Source organism: Sminthopsis crassicaudata, chromosome 3 (genome assembly GCF_048593235.1).
Source record: "Sminthopsis crassicaudata isolate SCR6 chromosome 3, ASM4859323v1, whole genome shotgun sequence".
In the NCBI taxonomy this organism is placed as follows: Eukaryota; Metazoa; Chordata; class Mammalia; order Dasyuromorphia; family Dasyuridae; genus Sminthopsis; species Sminthopsis crassicaudata.
Window position 1 is genome coordinate 605636980 of NC_133619.1, and position 18360 is coordinate 605655339.

At 51.4% G+C, this 18360-nt stretch overlaps 1 protein-coding gene across 3 annotated transcripts in view; it reads right to left on the reverse strand.

Annotated features, from left to right (window-relative positions):
• Positions 1–6987: 6987 nt before the first annotated feature.
• Positions 6988–18360, reverse strand: part of LDLRAP1 (low density lipoprotein receptor adaptor protein 1) — a 42981-nt gene continuing 31608 nt past the window's right edge. For all 3 annotated transcript variants that reach the window (XM_074305796.1, XM_074305794.1, XM_074305795.1), the window contains exons 5-9: positions 13367–13439; positions 13184–13264; positions 11494–11624; positions 10570–10604; positions 6988–8110 (exon numbers count right to left, since the gene is read on the reverse strand). In XM_074305796.1, the coding sequence (XP_074161897.1) occupies positions 7966–8110; positions 10570–10604; positions 11494–11624; positions 13184–13264; positions 13367–13439 (465 nt within the window). In that variant the 3' untranslated portion in view covers positions 6988–7965. The remainder of the gene's footprint in view (positions 8111–10569; positions 10605–11493; positions 11625–13183; positions 13265–13366; positions 13440–18360) is intronic.

An 18360-nucleotide genomic window follows, 5' to 3' on the forward strand; every position in this document is an offset into this window, starting at 1 on the left:
GACGAATCCGGCTGCTAAAACAGAAGGAGATTCCTCCTCTGTTGCTTGTCTCCACAATTTACTGGGATTCCCCAGTTGCTTTTCATTCTAAGAAAATTTTTCATGGTGCATCATTTAACTGCCACTAGATGGCATCATAAAGCACAAAGTTGGTCAATCTGAGTTCAAATCCCATCTCAAGAGGCTAACTGGATGACCCTGGGAAATGTTTGCCTCAGTTTCTTCATCTGTTAAATGGATAATAGCATCTACCTTCCCAGGTTATGAAATTTATAGATTTCACACAGTAGGTGCTTAATAAATGCTTATTTCCTTCTAAGCTTCTTTTCTGGCTTTGGCATTTGAGGTCTCCAATCTTGATATTTTCTCTGTGCTTGTCCTGCCCTGTCCCATCTCTTTCTTTACTTCTCCGTTTGCTCAAGTTCCTCTCATCCTTCCTCCAAAGCCCAGCTCTGCATCCTCCTTTGCCCATCCCCCGATCACTTCTGCCCACAGACTCTCTCACTAAATAAGCAGTCCCCCTCAAAAGGTGGGGAGAGACCCTTCTCCAGTGAGGAACCCATCCAGAGCTCCCCGACTACTCTTGTTGCCTCCGAGGCACCAGCTGCTCTGGGGCCTGGACGTTTAGACTTCTTCCATTCCCTTAACTCACTAAATATTGGATAATTATATTTCCCATAATTGATTTCCTCCGTAGTCCTATGTGTTTTATTTGGTGTGTTTAAAGACACAGTTCTATGAGGGCTTCCATAGGTTTTACCAGACCATCAAAGGGACCCATAACACAATGGACTCCCCAGATTTTGAGAATTGCCCAGAGCTTCAGCTTCTTACATTTTGGTCACAGACCCCAGATGATGTCTCATAATGGAATGTGGGAGTTGCAAAATTGTGATTTGTTAACAATAAATGTTTGATTTGTATTCTGTAATCCTACAGTCACATAAAAACTTCTCAGGTGAAAAGGGTCGAAAGTGGGGAAAAGGGTTTTTTTTTTAAAGTTGGCTTTTTTAAATTATTTTTTCATTTTATAATTATCACTTTTTTTGACAGTACATATGCCTGGGTAATTTTTTTTTGTCTGGGTAATTTTTTACATTATCTCTTTAATTCACTTCTGTTCTGAATTTTCCCTTCCTTCCCTCCACTCCTTCCCCTAGATGGCAGGTAGTCTTATACCTGTTAGATATGTTATAGTATATCCTAGATATGTGTGCAGACCGAATTTCTTGTTGCACAGGAAGAATTGGATTCGGAAGGTAAAAATAACCTGGGAAGAAAAACAAAAAATGCTCACAGTTTACACTCATTTCCCAGTGTTCCTTCTCTGGGTGTAGTTGTTTCTGTCCATCATTGATCAATTGGAATTGGATTAGCTCTTCTCTATGTTGAAGATATCCACTTCCATCAGAATACATCCTCGTACAGTATCATTGTTGAAGTGTATAATGATCTCCTGGTTCTGCTCGTTTCACTCAGCATCAGTTGATTTAAGTCTCTCCAAGCCTCTCTGTATTTCTCCTGTTGGTCATTTCTTACAGAACAATAATATTCCACAACCTTCATATACCATAATTTACCCAACCATTCTCCAATTGATGGACATCCATTCATCTTCCAGCTTCTAGCCACTACAAAAAGCTCTGCCACAAACATTTTGGCACATACAGGTCCCTTTCCCTTCTTTAGTATTTCCTTGGGATATAAGCCCAATAACAGCAATGCTGGGTCAAAGGGTATGCACATTTTGATAACTTTTGGGGCATAGTTCCAAATTGCTCTCCAGAATGGCTGGATTCTTTCACAACTCCACCAACAATGTATCAGTGTCCCAGTTTTCCCACAGCCCCTCCAACATTCATTGTTATTTGTTCCTGTCATTTTAGCCAATCTGACAGGTGTGTAGTGGTATCTCAGAGTTGTCTTAATTTGCATTTCTCTGATCAATAGTGATTTGGAACACTCTTTCATATGAGTGGAAATAGTTTCAATTTCATCATCTGAGAATTGTCTGTTCATATCCTTTGACCATTTATCAATTGGAGAATGGCTTGATTTCTTATAAATTAGACTCAGTTCTCTACATATTTTGGAAATGAGGCCTTTATCAGAACCTTTAACTGTAAAAATGTTTTCCCAATTTGTTACTTCCCTTCTAATCTTGTTTGCATTAGTTTTGTTTGTGCAAAAGCTTTTTAATTTGATATAATCAAAAAATGACCAACAGGAGGAATACAGAGAAGCTTGGAGAGACTTACATCAACTGATGCTGAGTGAAACGAGCAGAACTAGGAGATCATTATACACTTCAACAATGATACTGTATGAGGATGTATTCTGATGGACGTGGATATCTTCAACATAGAGAGGAGCTAATCCAATTCCAATTGATCAATGATGGACAGAATCAGCTACACCCAGAGAAGAAACACTGGGAAATGAGTGTAAACTGTGAGCACTATTTTGTTTTGTTTTGTTTTTCTTCCCAGATTATTTTTATCTTGTGAATACAATTCTTCCTTTGCAACAACAACAACAACAAAATTCGGTTCTGCACATATATATTGTACTTAAGATATAGTATAAGATATTTAATATGTATGGGAATGCCTGCCATCCAGGGGAGGGGGTGGAAGGAGGGGAAAAACTCGGAACAGAAGGGAGTACAAGGGATAATGTTGTAAAAAAAAAAAATTACCTATGCATATGTACTGCTAAAGAAAATGTTATAATTATAAAAATTAATTTAAAAAATGCTTAATAAAAAATAAATAAAAATAAAAAAATTGATATAATCAAAATTTTCTATTTTGTGATCAATAATGGTCTCTAGTTCTTCTTTGGTCACAAATTCCTTCCTCCTCCACAAGTCTGAGAGGTAAACTATCCCATGTTCCTCCAATTTATTTATGATTTCGTTCTTTATGCCTAAATCATGGACCCATTTTGATCTTATCTTAGTATGTGGGGTTAAATGTGGGTCCATGCCTAGTTTCTGCCATACTAATTTCCAGTTTTCCCAGCAGTTTTTGTCAAATAATGAATTCTTATCCCAAAATTTGGGATCTTTGGGTTTGTCAAATACTAGATCGCTATTTTTATTCACTATCTTGCCCTGTGAACCTAACCTATGCCACTGATCAACTAGTCTATTTTTTAGCCAATACCAAATGGTTTTGGTGACTGCTACTTTATAATATAGTTTTAGATTAGGTACAGCTAGACCACCTTCATTTGATTTTTTTTCATTACTTCCCTTGAAATCCTTGACCTTTTATTCTTCCATATGAATTTTGTTATTTTTTCTAGGTCATTAAAATAGTTTCTTGGGAGTCTGATTGGTATAGCACTAAATAAATAGATTAGTTTAGGGAGTATTGTCATCTTAATTATATTCGCTCAGCCTATCCAAGGGTATTTAATATTTTTACAATTATTTAAATCTGACTTTATTTTTGTGGCAAGTATTTTGTAATTTTGCTCATATAATTCCTGACTTTCCTTTGGTAGATATATTCCCAAACATTTTATACCATCGACCGTTATTTTGAATGGAATTTCTCTTTGTATCTCTTGCTGTTGGATTGTGTTGGTAATGTATAAAAATGCTGAGGATTTATGTGGATTTATTTTGTATCCTGTAATTTTGCTAAAGTTATGAATTATTTCTAATAGCTTTTTAGTAGAATCTCTGAGGTTCTCTAAGTATAACACCATATTATCTGCAAAGAGTGATAGTTTGGTTTCCTCATTACCTACTCTAATTCATTAAACCTCTTTCTTGACTCTTATTGCCGAGGCTAGTGTTTCTAATAACATATTGAATAGTAAGTGGGCAACCTTATTTCACTTGTGATCTTACTGGGAAAGGTTCTAGTTTATCCCCATTACATGTGATGTTTACTGACGGCTTTAAATATATGCTCCTGATTATTTTAAGGAATAATCCATTTATTTCTATACTCTCAAGTGTTTTTAGTAGGAATGGATGTTGGATTTTGCCAAATGCTTTTTCTGCATCTATTGAGATGATCATATGGTTTTTATTAATTTGGTTATTGATATAGTCGATTATGCTAATAGTTTTCCTAATATTAAACCAGCCCTGCATTCCTGGTATAAATCCCACTTGATCATAGTGTATTATCCTGGGGATGATTTTCTGTAATCTTTTTGCTAATATTTTATTTAAGATTTTAGCATCAATATTCATTAGGGAGATTGGTCTATAATTTTCTTTGTTTTCAACCTACCTGGTTTAGGTATCAGTACCATGTCTGTGTCATAAAAGGAATTTGGGAGGACTCCTTCAATCCCTATTTTTTCAAATAGTTTATATAGCATTGGAGTTAGTTGTTCTTTACATGTTTGGTAGAATTCACATGTAAATCCATCTGATCCTGGGGATTTTTCTTAGGAAGTTGGTCAATAGCTTGTTCTATTTCTTTTTCTAAGATGGGACTGTTTAACCAATTTATTTCTTCCTCTGTTAATCTGGGCAAGCTATATTTTTGAAGGTATTCTTCCATTTCGGAAAAAGTTTTAAGAAGCCGTGGCCTAAAGCATGAAGAGGAAGTGATGCCCAGGGTCCCACAGACTATGGCAGGGAGCCACTGGGGCCAGTTCTCTACCACGAGCCAAGCTTAGTATATGCATTTCCCCATAAAACATGCTTGTGGAGGGCAGGGCAGCCAGGCCACGGAGTCCAGAATGCTTGGCAAACCTCAAAGTCCTAGATCTGCTTCTCTGACCTCCTACCAAAGGGGAGAGAACTTTTCATTCTTCTGTTCAGCAAAAAATCTCTATATATTATTAAAAAACAAAACTCCAATGGCAACATGCAAGGAGGCAAGCACCCAGATACAGGGCCCAGAGGAAGGGAGCCGCTCAAGCTGGTGTCGCCATATGGGCTGAACTTTCTAGAAGAATTCTTGATTGCACATGTTGAACATATATTGGATTATAGTCTAGGGGAGGGAAAAAAATATGGAGCGCAAGGTTTCCCAAGGGTGAATGTTGAAAATTGTATTTTCATGTATTTGGAAAATATAAAGGTATTATAAAAAAAAGAAAGAATTACTGGTTTCCATCCGCCCAATGAACTTCCCTGTAGGTTGTGCCATGTGGGGGCTTCTCCAGACCAGCCCTGGGCGCTGCTACTTGTAACCTGATGAGGGACATAGAAGAAGAAAGCTTCTGCTTCCAGAGCTGAGGGGGACTGATGCCGGGCCTGCAGGATGCGAGATGTGCTGGCTGCATCCTCAGCCCGTGGGCTTTAGGGAGTCAAGGACATCTTGGGGAGGGACAAGAGTGAATCAATAAAGCCACACAAGTTTAAGGCCAGATAGGAACCAAGGAGGTCAGAGTTGGGAGGGCCCTTAGAACCCAGGAGGTCAGAGCTGGGAGGGCCCTTAGAACCCAGAAGGTCAGAGCTGGGAGGGCCCTTAGAACCCAGGAGGTCAGAGCTGGGAGGGCCTTTAGAACCCAGGAGGTTAGAGATGGGAGGGCCCTTAGAACCCGGGAGATCAGAGCTGGAAGGGATCTAGAACCCAGGAGGTCAGAGCTGAGAGGGCCCTTAGATCCCAGGAGGTCAGGGCTGGGAGGGCCCTTAGAACCCTGGAGGTCAGAGCTGGGAGGGCCCTTAGAACCCAGGAGGTCAGAGCTGGGAGGGCCCTTAGAACCCAGGAGGTCAGAGCTGGGAGGGCCCTTAGAACCCAGGAGGTCAGAGCTGGGAGGGCCCTTAGAACCCAGGAGGTCAGAGCTGGGAGGGCCCTTAGAACCCAGGAGGTCAGAGCTGGGAGGGCCCTTAGAACCCGGGAGGTCAGAGCTGGGAGAGCCCTTAGAACCCGGGAGGTCGGAGCTGGGAGGGCCCTTAGAACCCGGGAGGTCAGAGCTGGGAGGGCCCTTAGAACCTGGGATGTCAGAGCTGGGAGGGCCCTTAGAACCCTGGAGGTCAGAGCTGGGAGGGCCCTTAGAACCCTGGAGGTCAGAGCTGGGAGGGCCCTTAGAACCCGGGAGGTCAGAGCTGGGAGGGCCCTTAGAACCCGGGAGATCAGAGCTGGAAGGGATCTAGAACCCAGGAGGTCAGAGCTGAGAGGGCCCTTAGATCCCAGGAGGTCAGGGCTGGGAGGGCCCTTAGAACCCTGGAGGTCAGAGCTGGGAGGGCCCTTAGAACCCAGGAGGTCAGAGCTGGGAGGGCCCTTAGAACCCAGAAGGTCAGAGCTGGGAGGGCCCTTAGAACCCTGGAGGTCAGAGCTGGGAGGGCCCTTAGAACCCTGGAGGTCAGAGCTGGGAGGGCCCTTAGAACCCAGGAAGTCAGAGCTGGGAGGGCCCTTAGAACCCGGGAGATCAGAGCTGGGAGGGCCCTTAGAACCCTGGAGGTCAGAGCTGGGAGGGCCCTTAGAACCCTGGAGGTCAGAGCTGGGAGGGCCCTTAGAACCCGGGAGGTCAGAGCTAGGAGGGCTCTTAGATCCCAGGAGGTCAGGGCTGGGAGGGCCTTTAGAACCCAGGAGGTCAGAGCTGAGAGGGCCCTTAGAACCCAGGAGGTCAGAACTGGGAGGGCCCTTAGAACCCAGAAGGTCAGAGCTGGGAGGGCCCTAGAATAGAGAATGTAAGAGCTGGGAGGGGCCTTAGGACATTACAAAAAAAACAAAACAAAACTGGAAAAGATCTTAAAATATGGCAACAGCTGGAACACTTCACCCAATTCCCACATCAAAGAGATGAAGAAAAACCCAATGAAAAAAATTTACCCATCTTCATACAACATGTAAATATTTTAAAGCCAAATGACAAATTTCCCAAGCTTTCTGTTTCAGCCAATGAGGGTCATGACAGGCTCCTCCCAAGATCCTCCCGCACCGTTCCCCACAGCAGGCTCATGCCCCGCCAGGAGTGCCAAGGTCTCGGGCACAAGCGCCTGGCGGCTCCAAGGCTTCCTCGGGTCTCCTTCTCAGGCGCGGGGCTGGACAGAAACCAAAGCCCAAACCTGGTGTGCTTTCTTTTATTGGAGGACAGATAGAGAGGGGGAAGCACCCGGCCAAGACCGATGGAACCAACTCCACGGTGGTGGCTTCCCTGCCACAAAGAATTGGGACGAGGGGGACTTTGGCCTCCCCAAGTCCCCACAAGTGCTGCTGTTCGGGTGCAGGAGCCAAGTCCAAGGCAGTCCTGGGACACACCTCATCAATGTGATGGGACGGCACGGCAGAGGTCGGAGGTCAGTTAATATTTAGTAAGGCAGAAACTGGAAGTCTCCCCTTTTGTGAATGGGGAAACTGAGTCCCATCAAGGGGAAAGGGCTGGGGGCTCCACCCCCTACAAGTTCTGAGTTCTGGATCAGCCAGGCCCCCCGAGGATGAAGACTAAAAGCTACCTGCAGGCTCAGCCCCTCCCTTTCACCATATCAGAGCCGGCTTTGGGTTCATTTTCTAAAGTGCAAAGCTGTTAAGTCTTTGGTGAGAGGGGCTCCTACCTGGGCTCTGGACGGGCAGCATCCTGCCCCCAGCTCCCGGCCAGTGGAGGGCGGGCCACTCAGCTGGACTGGCAGGATCCCCTCCTTGTCCCCCCTTCTCCATAGGAGAATGGGAGGGGGCCCCAAGGTGGCTCTCTGGGGAAGGAAGAACCTGGCTCTGTAGAGAAGAGGTAAGAAAGAGGCTGGCCTCCCCCCAGAGGGGACAAAAGGCTGTTCATAACACTGTACACGTTACACAGCAGGGGGCGCTCCACAATGCTTGGGGCTGCCAGGAGTCACTGAATAAATAGGCTTGAAGCATCCTATAGTTTGTCAAAAAAAAAAAAAAAAAAAGGCAGGAGGAAAAGGAAGCTGCATTAGTAATGCCTTTGGTCTAGTGGCTGAAGGGCCCGGGGGCTGCCACCGCTGAGGAGGGGGCGCCGCGGTGCTCCCTCCCCTGGGATGACTTTAGTCCGCTGTAGTGGTTGCCGGCCTCGCTGGCCCTCGGGCGCTCAGAAGCCGAAGAGGTCGTCCTGCTCCGAGGCGCCCAAGTCCGACCTGTCCCAGTCCACGGGGGAGAGGCACTGGGCGTACTGGATGTCCTGGGCCGTCAGCCCAGTGTCCAGGACCTGAGGATTCGTCCGGGACTGGGCCAGCCTGCAAGAGTCCAAGAGAGCGGCGTGAGAACGGAGGCCCGCGGCCTGAAGAACGTGAAAGGGCCTCGCTGAGGCCTGGGCACAAAACGGGGACCGAGTCCTGTTCCTGCCCGGCCTCTGACACATGAACAGCGCTGCGGGCTTCCCCCGGCCGGGCACCTCTGGACCTTAAAAGAGGGTCGGGCCCAGGAGAGACCTTCTCTACTGGGGCTCCATGAAGTTACAAGTTGATTCCTAAGTATTTTATCTTACGTACTTAAAACATTTTTCTGAGAAAAGGTGCAAAGGCTTCCCCAGGATGCCAAGGGGGCCAATGACAGAAACTCTAGTCTGTGAAAATTTGTTTAGCTTGATTCTAAATATATTACAAGAAATTTTCTTTCTTTTTCCCCTTCTTCCTTTCTCCCTTCTTTCCTTCTCCCCCCACCTTTTTTTTTTTTTTTTTTTTTTTTGATAGGGGAAGTGGGAGGGAGAGATATGCTTATTAATTTAAAATTAATTTAAAAACATTTTTTTCAAAACTTACTCCAGCTTGCTCACTTCGGAGATGAGAAAACTGCCCAAGATCCCAATGGTCAGCGAGGAGCCGAGCTGGGTAACAAAACCCCACCTCCTGCCTCCCAGGCTGGGCCGTTCCCCACTTCCTGGCAGTTAGAACATTTCTCTAAGAAGACTTGGGTTACAATGCCCTGAGTAAGAGCAGGAATTTAGAGGGGAGGTCGGGGGTGGGAAGGCTGAGGAGAGCCAGACCATGGAGGAGAGATGAAGAAAGAGATTCTAATGACTGAGGCTTCCCACTCAGCCGTGTCAAGACCAAAGGAAAGAAAAAAGTCCGCTGTCTCTTGGGCCAGCCTCTCCTTGGGCGCGGTAATTACTCTCTGGGCACCCCACTTTACTTCTCTGAACCTCAGTTTCCTCATCTGTAAAATGGACTATCTCTGATTGGCCATCTCATAGGTAAGGAAAGTGTTGGGTAGCTATGAACTGAGAAAAAAAGAGAGAAAAATAAACAACCGTTGACTGGGGGACGGCCTGTGAATGGAAGGGAGATGGAATCTCTCTCTCCCCCTCCTTCCTTCTTTCTCCCCCCCCCCCCCATCTCTTCCTTCCCCTCCCTTCCTTTCTTCCTTTTGCAAGAAAACAATGACTCGGCTCAATATGAAGCAAGGGAGGCGAGGCGAAGGAGCCTGAAAGAGGCGGACACCACATCCGAGTAGACAGAAGTAGTCAACTCAAAACCACAAAACCAAACATTGGGAAAGACCAGGACCTCGCGGCTCCCCCCCCCCCAGGCTGTCCCCAGTCCCCGTGCTCCTTGGCAGGGGGAGCTCTGAGCATCGCAGACGGGCAGAATTTCTCCAGCCATTGATGGGCTAGGGTTTTTTCCTCTCCTTTCTTTTTTTCTTCTTTAAAAAAAAAATCTCTTTTCCCAGCAATGGCTCTGTGGGGAGGGACGGGAGGACTGCCGGGGGAAATCTGGGTTAAGTTATAAACAAAAGATGTCAACAACTTCTATTTTTAAAAAGAGCGTGATCGCGGGAGTGGAAATGTCCGAAGCAACCCCAAAGAGAGACAGAATGACCGTCTGCGTCCCCAAGGAAGAAGGAGGGAGGCGGCGCCCCCCCTGCAAGGGGGGGCACCGTGGCTTCTCGGCTGTGGTGCCCCTCGGGCCTTCTGCTCTCTATTCCAAGGTGTGGCCGGTAGTCCCAAGGAAGAAGGGAGGAGGGCTCTGTTTGGAAGCGGGGGCATAAAGACCAGATGGTGCCAAAAAATAGACCACCAAAGCAAGAGTCTGGTAAACCAAGAATAAAGAAGGGCTGGTGCCCCCCTCCTACTGGTGGAGACAGTGGGGAAGGGGAGGGGGCTTCCATGGCTCCAAGCTGCCTGTCAACGGCATAGGCCAAGACTGAGCAACATGGCGCTAGCCAAGGGAAGACAGGAGGGGCCAGAGGACTGAAGGAGGTCGGCCAGGGACCCTGTCCCTGCTCACCCCTGGCCCTAACCAGGGCGCCTTCTCTGAAGGGCCAGGTAACTTCTTCCTCTCTCCCTCCCTGCTCTTCTTCCTCTCTCTCCCTCTTCTCTTTTTTCTCCCTCTCTCCCTGCTTTTTTTCTGTCTCTACCTCCCTCCCCACTTTCCTCTTTCTCTCCCTCTTCCCCTTCCCCCTGCTCTTATTCTTGCTCTTTCTCCCTCCCTGCTCTTTCCTCTCCGTCTCTTCCTCTTTTCTCTTGCTCCCTCCCCATCTTCTCTCTCTCCTCTTTTTTTCCATCTTTTGCTTTCCCTCCGTCCCTCCTTCCTTCTTCTCCCTTTTCTGGATTCATAGGGGCAGGTCCTGATTATCTCTGTTGGTCTCTCTCTCTTTGCCCGTGAGTCTAGGGGAGGACTCTCCATCGTCCCCTAAAAGGCCTGTAGTGTCCCCCAGGCTCCCACCTCTCCGAATATGGCAGCACCAATTCAGTTACCTGGAGAAGGCTTCGTCAAGGCCGTCATCAAGCTCCTAAGAGAAAACAAAAGGTCAGCGCATTGGGAGCCGTCCTCTGCCTGCTGTCGATCTCCCTCACACTCTCCGGCATTAGGAGGGGCAGGGAAATGGGGCTGAGGAGATCCCCAAATCCACCTTAGTGGGGCACAGGGGCTAAAGGCCCCCAGCCTCAAATAAATGATGGCAGCTTCCTTCCTATGGCCAAGTCAGAAGGGACTCTGACCTCAGTTTCCCTCTGTAAAATGAGGACTTTCTAGCTATAAATCTGTGCTTCTTAGGAAATATCTGGGTTCTTGTCAAAAATGTGATCCCAGACTTTCATCTTTTCTTAAGGAGTTGTACAAAATTATCTTGAGTGATTCTCACTTGCAAAGTAGGTATTATAGAAACACCCTTTCTACAGATGAAGAGGCTGAGGCCGGGAGAGGGAGGTTGCTGTCCAGGGTTACACAGCCGGATCCGAAGGCCAGGCTTCCCTGGTTCCTAACACACACAGCCTTGGGCCTCCGTCCTCCCCGGCCCCACTTTGGTCACCGTGAGGGAGGGTTTGGCACTCGGGAAGGTCAGCTCCCATGTCTGGGCCTGGGGACAAGGGCTGTAATCTCCAGCCAGGGCTGGCCACACCCAGATCTGAGCAAGTTGTCGCAGTGTGGGGGAGAGGGCAGCTTTGTGGGGGGCACAGCTGGGTCTCAGAGACCACTCCCATGAAAGGTGAAGTAGTCTTTTGGGCACTTCCCCTCCCTGTCCCCAAGGAGGGGCCCCCTACAAAGCCTTTAGAGCGAGCACTGCAGCCGTTCTGAGCACACAGCAAGGGCCTCAGGTGGGTCAGACTGAGTGGGCAAGGTGGGTGGGACGGAGTGCCTGTGCCTGCCCCTCCCCCTCAGCCCCCCACGTGGAGACTCACCCAGACCACGTTGTTATTGGCTAGCGGTTCAGGCCTCCCCACCTCATCCAAGTTGGCGGCATTGGCACTCACGGTGGACAGGGGGGCCTTGGCCGTGTCCTCTAGGTCCAGCAGGTTTCCAGTGGTTATTGCTACAGAGGAGAGTCCGAGCACAAACACTGAGGCAGACAAACCCCTCCTCAGGGGCCCCGAGGGTGCTGGGAGGGCAATGGCCTCCATCACCAGCCAGACAGCTCAGAACAGGGCAGGACAGCAGAGCTGGAAAGGAGCCTGGAGTCCTCCACAAAGGCGGCCTCCTTACAGACCTCCCGGGTTCTAAGGCCCTCCCAGCTCTGACCTCCCGGGTTCTAAGGGCCCTCCCAGCTCTGACCTCCTGGGTTCTAAGAGCCCTCCCAGCTCTGACCTCCCGGGTTCTAAGGGCCCTCCCAGCTCTGACCTCCCGGGTTCTAAGGGCCCTCCCAGCTCTGACCTCCTGGGTTCTAAGGGCCCTCCCAGCTCTGACCTCCCGGGTTCTAAGGGCCCTCCCAGCTCTGACCTCCTGGGTTCTAAGAGCCCTCCCAGCTCTGACCTCCCGGGTTCTAAGGGCCCTCCCAGCTCTGACCTCCTGGGTTCTAAGGGCCCTCCCAGCTCTGACCTCCCGGGTTCTAAGGGCCCTCCCAGCTCTGACCTCCTGGGTTCTAAGAGCCCTCCCAGCTCTGACCTCCCGGGTTCTAAGGGCCCTCCCAGCTCTGACCTCCCGGGTTCTAAGGGCCCTCCCAGCTCTGACCTCCTGGGTTCTAAGGGCCCTCCCAGCTCTGACCTCCTGGGTTCTAAGGGCCCTCCCGGGTTCTAAGGGCCCTCCCAGCTCTGACCTCCCGGGTTCTAAGGGCCCTCCCAGCTCTGACCTCCTGGGTTCTAAGGGCCCTCCCAGCTCTGACCTCCTGTGTTCTAAGGGCCCTCCCAGCTCTGACCTCCTGTGTTCTAAGGGCCCTCCCAGCTCTGACCTCCTGTGTTCTAAGGGCCCTCCCAGCTCTGACCTCCCGGGTTCTAAGGGCCCTCCCAGCTCTGACCTCCTGGGTTCTAAGGGCCCTCCCCGCTCTGACAAGAGGCCCCTCCCAGCCCTCCCCAGCCTGATAATGGGCTCACAAGTTGCCTTCAGCCGCCCCATGCCCCCCACCAGCCTGGCAGACAAGGCAGCCACCCTTCCCCAGCTTGTGTCTGGGCCCAGCCCGGGGAGCCTCCCGCAGCCCCTTTCAGCTCCATTTTTGTCCTTGGTTTTAAAGTAGTATCTTATTAATGAAAATGAGAGGTACGTGACTGGTTGGCTCCATCTGTTCTGCCATTTACAGGAACCTGGCACCCCAGATCTCATCTGACCCGCATGACACCCTGGGGGTAACGTATCAGAAATCTGTTTCTATTATTATTCTCCAAACTTGGCAGTGCCCGGCGTGCAGGGGGCTGAACATTTGTTAGCCGGTTATGCCCCTTTTAGAGAAGAGAAAGTGCCGGCCAGTGGTTTAAGTGACTGGTCCTGGGTCACAAAGCCCATCAGTATTTCAGACCACGAACAGGAGCGGTTTGCAGCCAGGACCCCCACGGGGGGGGGGGACTGTGCCCGGGGGGCTGTGAGGGCAAGGGCCCAACCTGCGGGGGCTGGGGGCAGCGCCCCCCCTGCCTAATCCCACCCTGCCCAAGCCCGCAGACTCACGGCCTTTCAGGGAAGGGGAACCGTCCAGCCGAGTCCCACAGGCGACTTCTTCTGAGCTTGCTTTCTCCCGCTTCTCCTTCTCTGCAAGCACCACGGGTCAGAGGTTGGGCTCTGGGGGGCGCTGCTTTGGGGGCTGAGCAGACATGGGCCGGGGCGGGCCTCCCCCCCCCAGGCAGGACTCACCTTCTTTGGACACCTGCCAAAGCTCAAAGGCGACTTTGAAGGCCTGGGCCACCGTGAGGGTCACCGCCTGCGCCTGCACGGGGGAAGAGGAAGGAGCCCTCAGCCGGATGAGGCCCGCGTTCGGGCTTGAGCAACGCGCTGGGTTACCGCAGGAAAAGGACCAGGGCTGCAGAGCTTAAAGGCCCGACCGGGGTCTGGCAAAGGGAAGCTTGCGCCCCCCGTCGCTTCACGTGTGGAGAGAGATGACCCCTGACCCCGAGGGAAGGGCCCGGGACTTCAGTGCAGAGGCGGGCCTCCAGCCCGTCAGCGGAGGTGGGGGCCTACTGATGCTGAATGGGGTGGACATTTTCAGACAGGTGGATTTATTATGCTAACTGAATAATAAAGAAATAAATAAGTGAACAGATGAACAAATAGATGAATAAATAACAGAGCAAACAAATAAATGAATACCGAATTCTAAAACTGGCTGTACAGCCTTTCCTCGAAGGGCCCCAGGGACGGGGAATTCACCAGCTCCCCCGCTCCATTCGGGGTCAGCCCGTCTGTCCCACTCCTCTGAAACCCCCCTTCGTGCACTCTGACCCCGGCGTTCCCCGCCTGCCCTCTGCGGCCGGGCGAGCCAGCCCCTTCCTCCCAGGCGAAAGCCGGTCAGCACCCCTTCTGAGGAGCAGTGTGGTGGGCTGGGCTTGGCCCGGGAAAGACCAGGAACTTATCAGACGGAGCTCTCACCAGCCTCAGTTTCCTCATCTGTAAAATGGGGATAATAACAGCACCTCCTTCTCAAGGTGGTGTGAGAACCAAATGAGGTCTATTCGTAACGTGTCTAGCGCCGTGCCCGGCACGCAGTAGGTGCTTAATGAATGCTTGTCTCTGTGGTTTTCTATCCTCAGCTCTTCCTTTCCAAGACTGCTGCCTAAATAAGCCTAATTAACCCATCTTCCCTAGTATGACACGCCCTTTGTCCCCCCTCGGATGTTCCCCAATCCCCCTCCCCAGATAAGCTTAATTTATCAACACTCTTCCTGAAACTCGGCCCCCAGAAAGGAACCCAAGGGGACGGCTGTGGCGGCGCTATCAGCCCCGTGCAGACCCCCTCGTGGACGCACCGCTGACTCACAGTGAGCTTGCACTCCACTGAGACTCAGGGATCTTTTTTTTAACCTTCTGGCTGAGGCAGAAGCTGGCAGCCCGTCAGGGGTTTGGGAGACTGGGAGAAAAGAACAAGAGAACTTTGCAAAACAAGAGAAACTAGAGTCAGGCGGACAGGAGCCGCCCTCCTCCCCTTCCCCAACCTGAACTACTTCCCTGTGAAAGGAGACTCTAGTCTTTGCTGGCTCCCCTCCCCCAGGCCTTCTCCTCTGGGGTTTGCCAAGAAGGGCCCTGCTGGGGGGGGGGGCGGAGGGAGAGCTCCATGAGGGGCCAAACCATGCGACAAGGGCCACAGACAGGGGGACTCAGTGGTAGCTGGGGGGGGGGGGTGTTTTACCACCAGAGCCGGGCCAGGGGCCAGGATGTTGGCGGGCCCAGCTAGGAAGAGGGATTCCAGGGTCCCGGGGGAAGGCAGAGAGCGACAGCTCAGCCCCCTGAGGCGTGAACTTTCCTCAGGCTGAGTCTGAAACAGCCAGACTTCAGAAAGGATCAGGGAGTCCTAAGGAGGCTGCTCAGGCCCCAGACACCCGCTCAATGGGAAAGGAAACGAGCTTTTCTTCAAAACCCAAAAGGGCCAGAATCACCTGAGCCTGGAGAGCAGAGAGAGCCCCCCAGCTCAGTGCGGCCTCTGGCCTCAGCAGGAGCAGGAGCAGGGCCCTCTTGTAACAGGAGCAGTATGGCGGAGCAAGGGACCTGGGCCAACGAAGGTCTTCTTCAAGTGCAACCAGCTCTGACATCCCGGGTTCTAAGAGCCCTCCCAGCTCTGACATCCCGGGTTCTAAGGGTCCTCCCAGCTCTGACCTCCTGGGTTCTAAGGGCCCTCCCGGCTCTGACATCCCGGGTTCTAAGGGCCCTCCCGGCTCTGACCTCCTGGGTTCTAAGGGCCCTCCCAGCTCTGACCTCCCGGGTTCTAAGGGCCCTCCCAGCTCTGACCTCCTGGGTTCTAAGGGCCCTCCCCAGTCATCATGAGCTCCTAAGTTTCCTTCAGACTTGCCCACACCATCAGCCTGGTAGACAAGGAACCACATTTTTCCCCTAAAGGCTCCTTTTCTTTTTCCCTGCTCCATGTAAGGCCCAGCCTGAGGGAGTCTAATGGAGCTATTCTAAGATCACTTCTAGTTTTCCTACCCTATGTTCTAAAGGCCCTTTCAGCACTGACCTTCTGGGTTCTAAGAACTTTCTAGAGCTGATATTTCTATGTCTCAATGTGCCTTGTAACCTCAGTCTTCATTGCTGGCCTTGGACATGGCCGTGAGGAGGCCATCAGCAGAGGGGGGGGGGGGGGGGGGAGACAGTTGTAAACGAACCTACAGAAGATATAAAACTGACCTGAAGTCCTCACCCCCCCTTGACTTCCTGGAGGGGTTAGGGCACAGAACCCAGCATCGGGCACCCAGTCTTGCCAAGATATAGGGCTGTCTGACTCGGGTATATAATTAGTCCATATTTTTAGTTCATGGCCAATTCTCAATGGTAACTGGGTCTATTAAACTTGATTCCAACGTGACAGCTTAAATTGTAAACAGCTGTGAAGAGTTTCATACTTAATTACCATATTTAAGTTTTGCCATAAAGTGTTCGCATTTCCATCAAAAATGTAAATGCCAGAGACATTCAAATGAGATTTTATACTTCATGAAGTTTAATTGGCACAAATCACTCAGCGTGTTGGGGGATTTTTAATGTTAAAAACAAAACCCAAAAACCCCACTTTTATTTCTTTTTTAAAAAAAGGCGATAGGCGACAATTCACATCTCAATTAAATCATGTTGTTTTGGGGAATGGACCTTGAGGAACAGAGGGAGGGGAGGGAGAGGAGGGAAGATGGATGTCTGAACTGGCTCTGCCCCCCCCCCCAGCCCCCTTCTGTGAGGAGACGGTGGAGGGAAGGAGCCGGAGTCTGAGACTTTCTGCCCAGGTCTAGGTTTTCTCCTCAGAGATCCGTCTGCACAGAAGGCGGGCCCAGACACAGCCCCGGCCTCCCTTCCCTCCCCCAGGAATCAGTAAGGGGGGGCCATCCCAGATGGGGCCCTAGAGGCCGCCTCATCCAAACTCTCCATGTTTTAAGCAACAAATGAAGGCCCCGAGCGGAGGCCGATTGTCTCCCCAAGGTCCCGCAGGAAAAGCCAAAGCGCAGATTTGTACTTGGGTCGTTCCGGCCTCTGCTTCAAGGACCCTTAGAAGCGGGAGGGGCCCTGGGCACCCTTAGTTTCAATTGGCTGGGTCAGGAAGGGAGAACTTTTAGAACACAAAGCTCAAAGGACAAGAGCCTGAAGGGACAGCCCCAAGAGAGCGGGAGGGAACTCAGAGATTGGACAAGCACTTATAAAGCACCTACTGTCTGCGCGCTGCAGTGCTAGCCCTAGGGAAGGAAGGACAACGGTGGCCCCTGCCTTCAGGGCCCCCTCGCTCTGCCGGTGGAGAAGGGGAGGCCCCCAGAGGTCCGAGAACCTGCCCGAAGTCACGTGGTGAGCTGGGGCCGGGCCCACCCCGGTCTCTGAGCTTCAGTCCAGGCTGGGCCCGCTAATATGGAAACAAAGCAGAAGGAGCGAGTATAGCCTCGAGGGGAGAAGCGGGTAAGGGCTGAGAATGCAGCTGGACTTGGAGAGCCCAAGCCCCGCTGACCACACAGGGCAGGTCATGGATCCCTCCTCCTACGGCTTCCCGGGGACACGGCCCTCGCCAAGCTGCCCTGGCCGGCAGTGCCGTCTGCTGCCACAAGGCCCGACCCCGGGGCCGGGGGGAACTGGCACAAGGGCCACAATGACCATGTGACCCAGGCATCTCCCTTAACCTCAGTGCCCTGCGGCAACAGGGGATTCAGGGAAGGTACCAACTTGGGGTGAGTGGGGGAAAGTTTCCCCTTGCAGGAGGACTCATCACAAATGAAATTCCCATCACAGGTAAAGCACTTCCCGGGTTAAAATCGGTTTTCCTCACAGCCATCCTGGTGCTGGGCCGGCCACCAGGAGGTTGGCAACATCTTCCTTCTTTCTGAGTGATCACCCCATTTCACAGCTGCACAAACTGAAGCTACCTAGCCAGCACCAGGGCCAGAGCTGCGGCAGGATCTTCTCATCCCAATCCCACTGGGGGGGAGGGGGTCAGCCGCGAGTCGGAGCCCCTCCGTCCAGGCCCCCCTCACTACCTGCCAGCCGCAGGGCTAGGGACTGATCGGATATCAGCCACAAAGTGGGGGGATTACTGCTCCTTTGTCAAGGAGGTTCTGAGAGGGTGGCGGAGGAGGCCAAGGGGGCTCAGAGAGGTCACAGGGCCAAGGTCAGATCCAGCTGGGGATCCCCCTTGGCCTCCTCCGCCACCCTCTCAGAACCTCCTTGACAAAGGAGCAGTAATTCAGCCTGGCACCGGAAACTCGCCGAGCTGCATTTGCAGAACATCTCCTGAGGTCAGCACTGGGGGCCAGGACATGGGGCAAGGGGGAAGGAGCGGCTCCTCCTACTGCTCCTGCTGGACCAGACATCGAGGGGGCTGCACGGAATGACCCCTACAACCCCCTGAAATAAGGAACTCTATCGCTGCTGAGAAACAAGCCGCACGGTAGCAGCCTGGACACGGGGACCGGGGTCAGTCCAGCCTCAGGTACCAGCAGGGTGACATCGGGCACATCAGCCCCCCCCACCCCGTCCGCCTCAGGCTGTGTGGCTGTTAGATGTGCCAGAGAAGGAACCAGCTCTAGCATCCGCCAGGAGAGCCCCAGCGAGAGCCACCAAGTCAGACATGACAAGTCCACAGCCACACGGCTGAGGAGCCACCAGACCCCCAGAGGTACAAAGGGGAGAGGGGGGAACAATCCTAATGTCGGCCGCCCGGCCTTGTACAA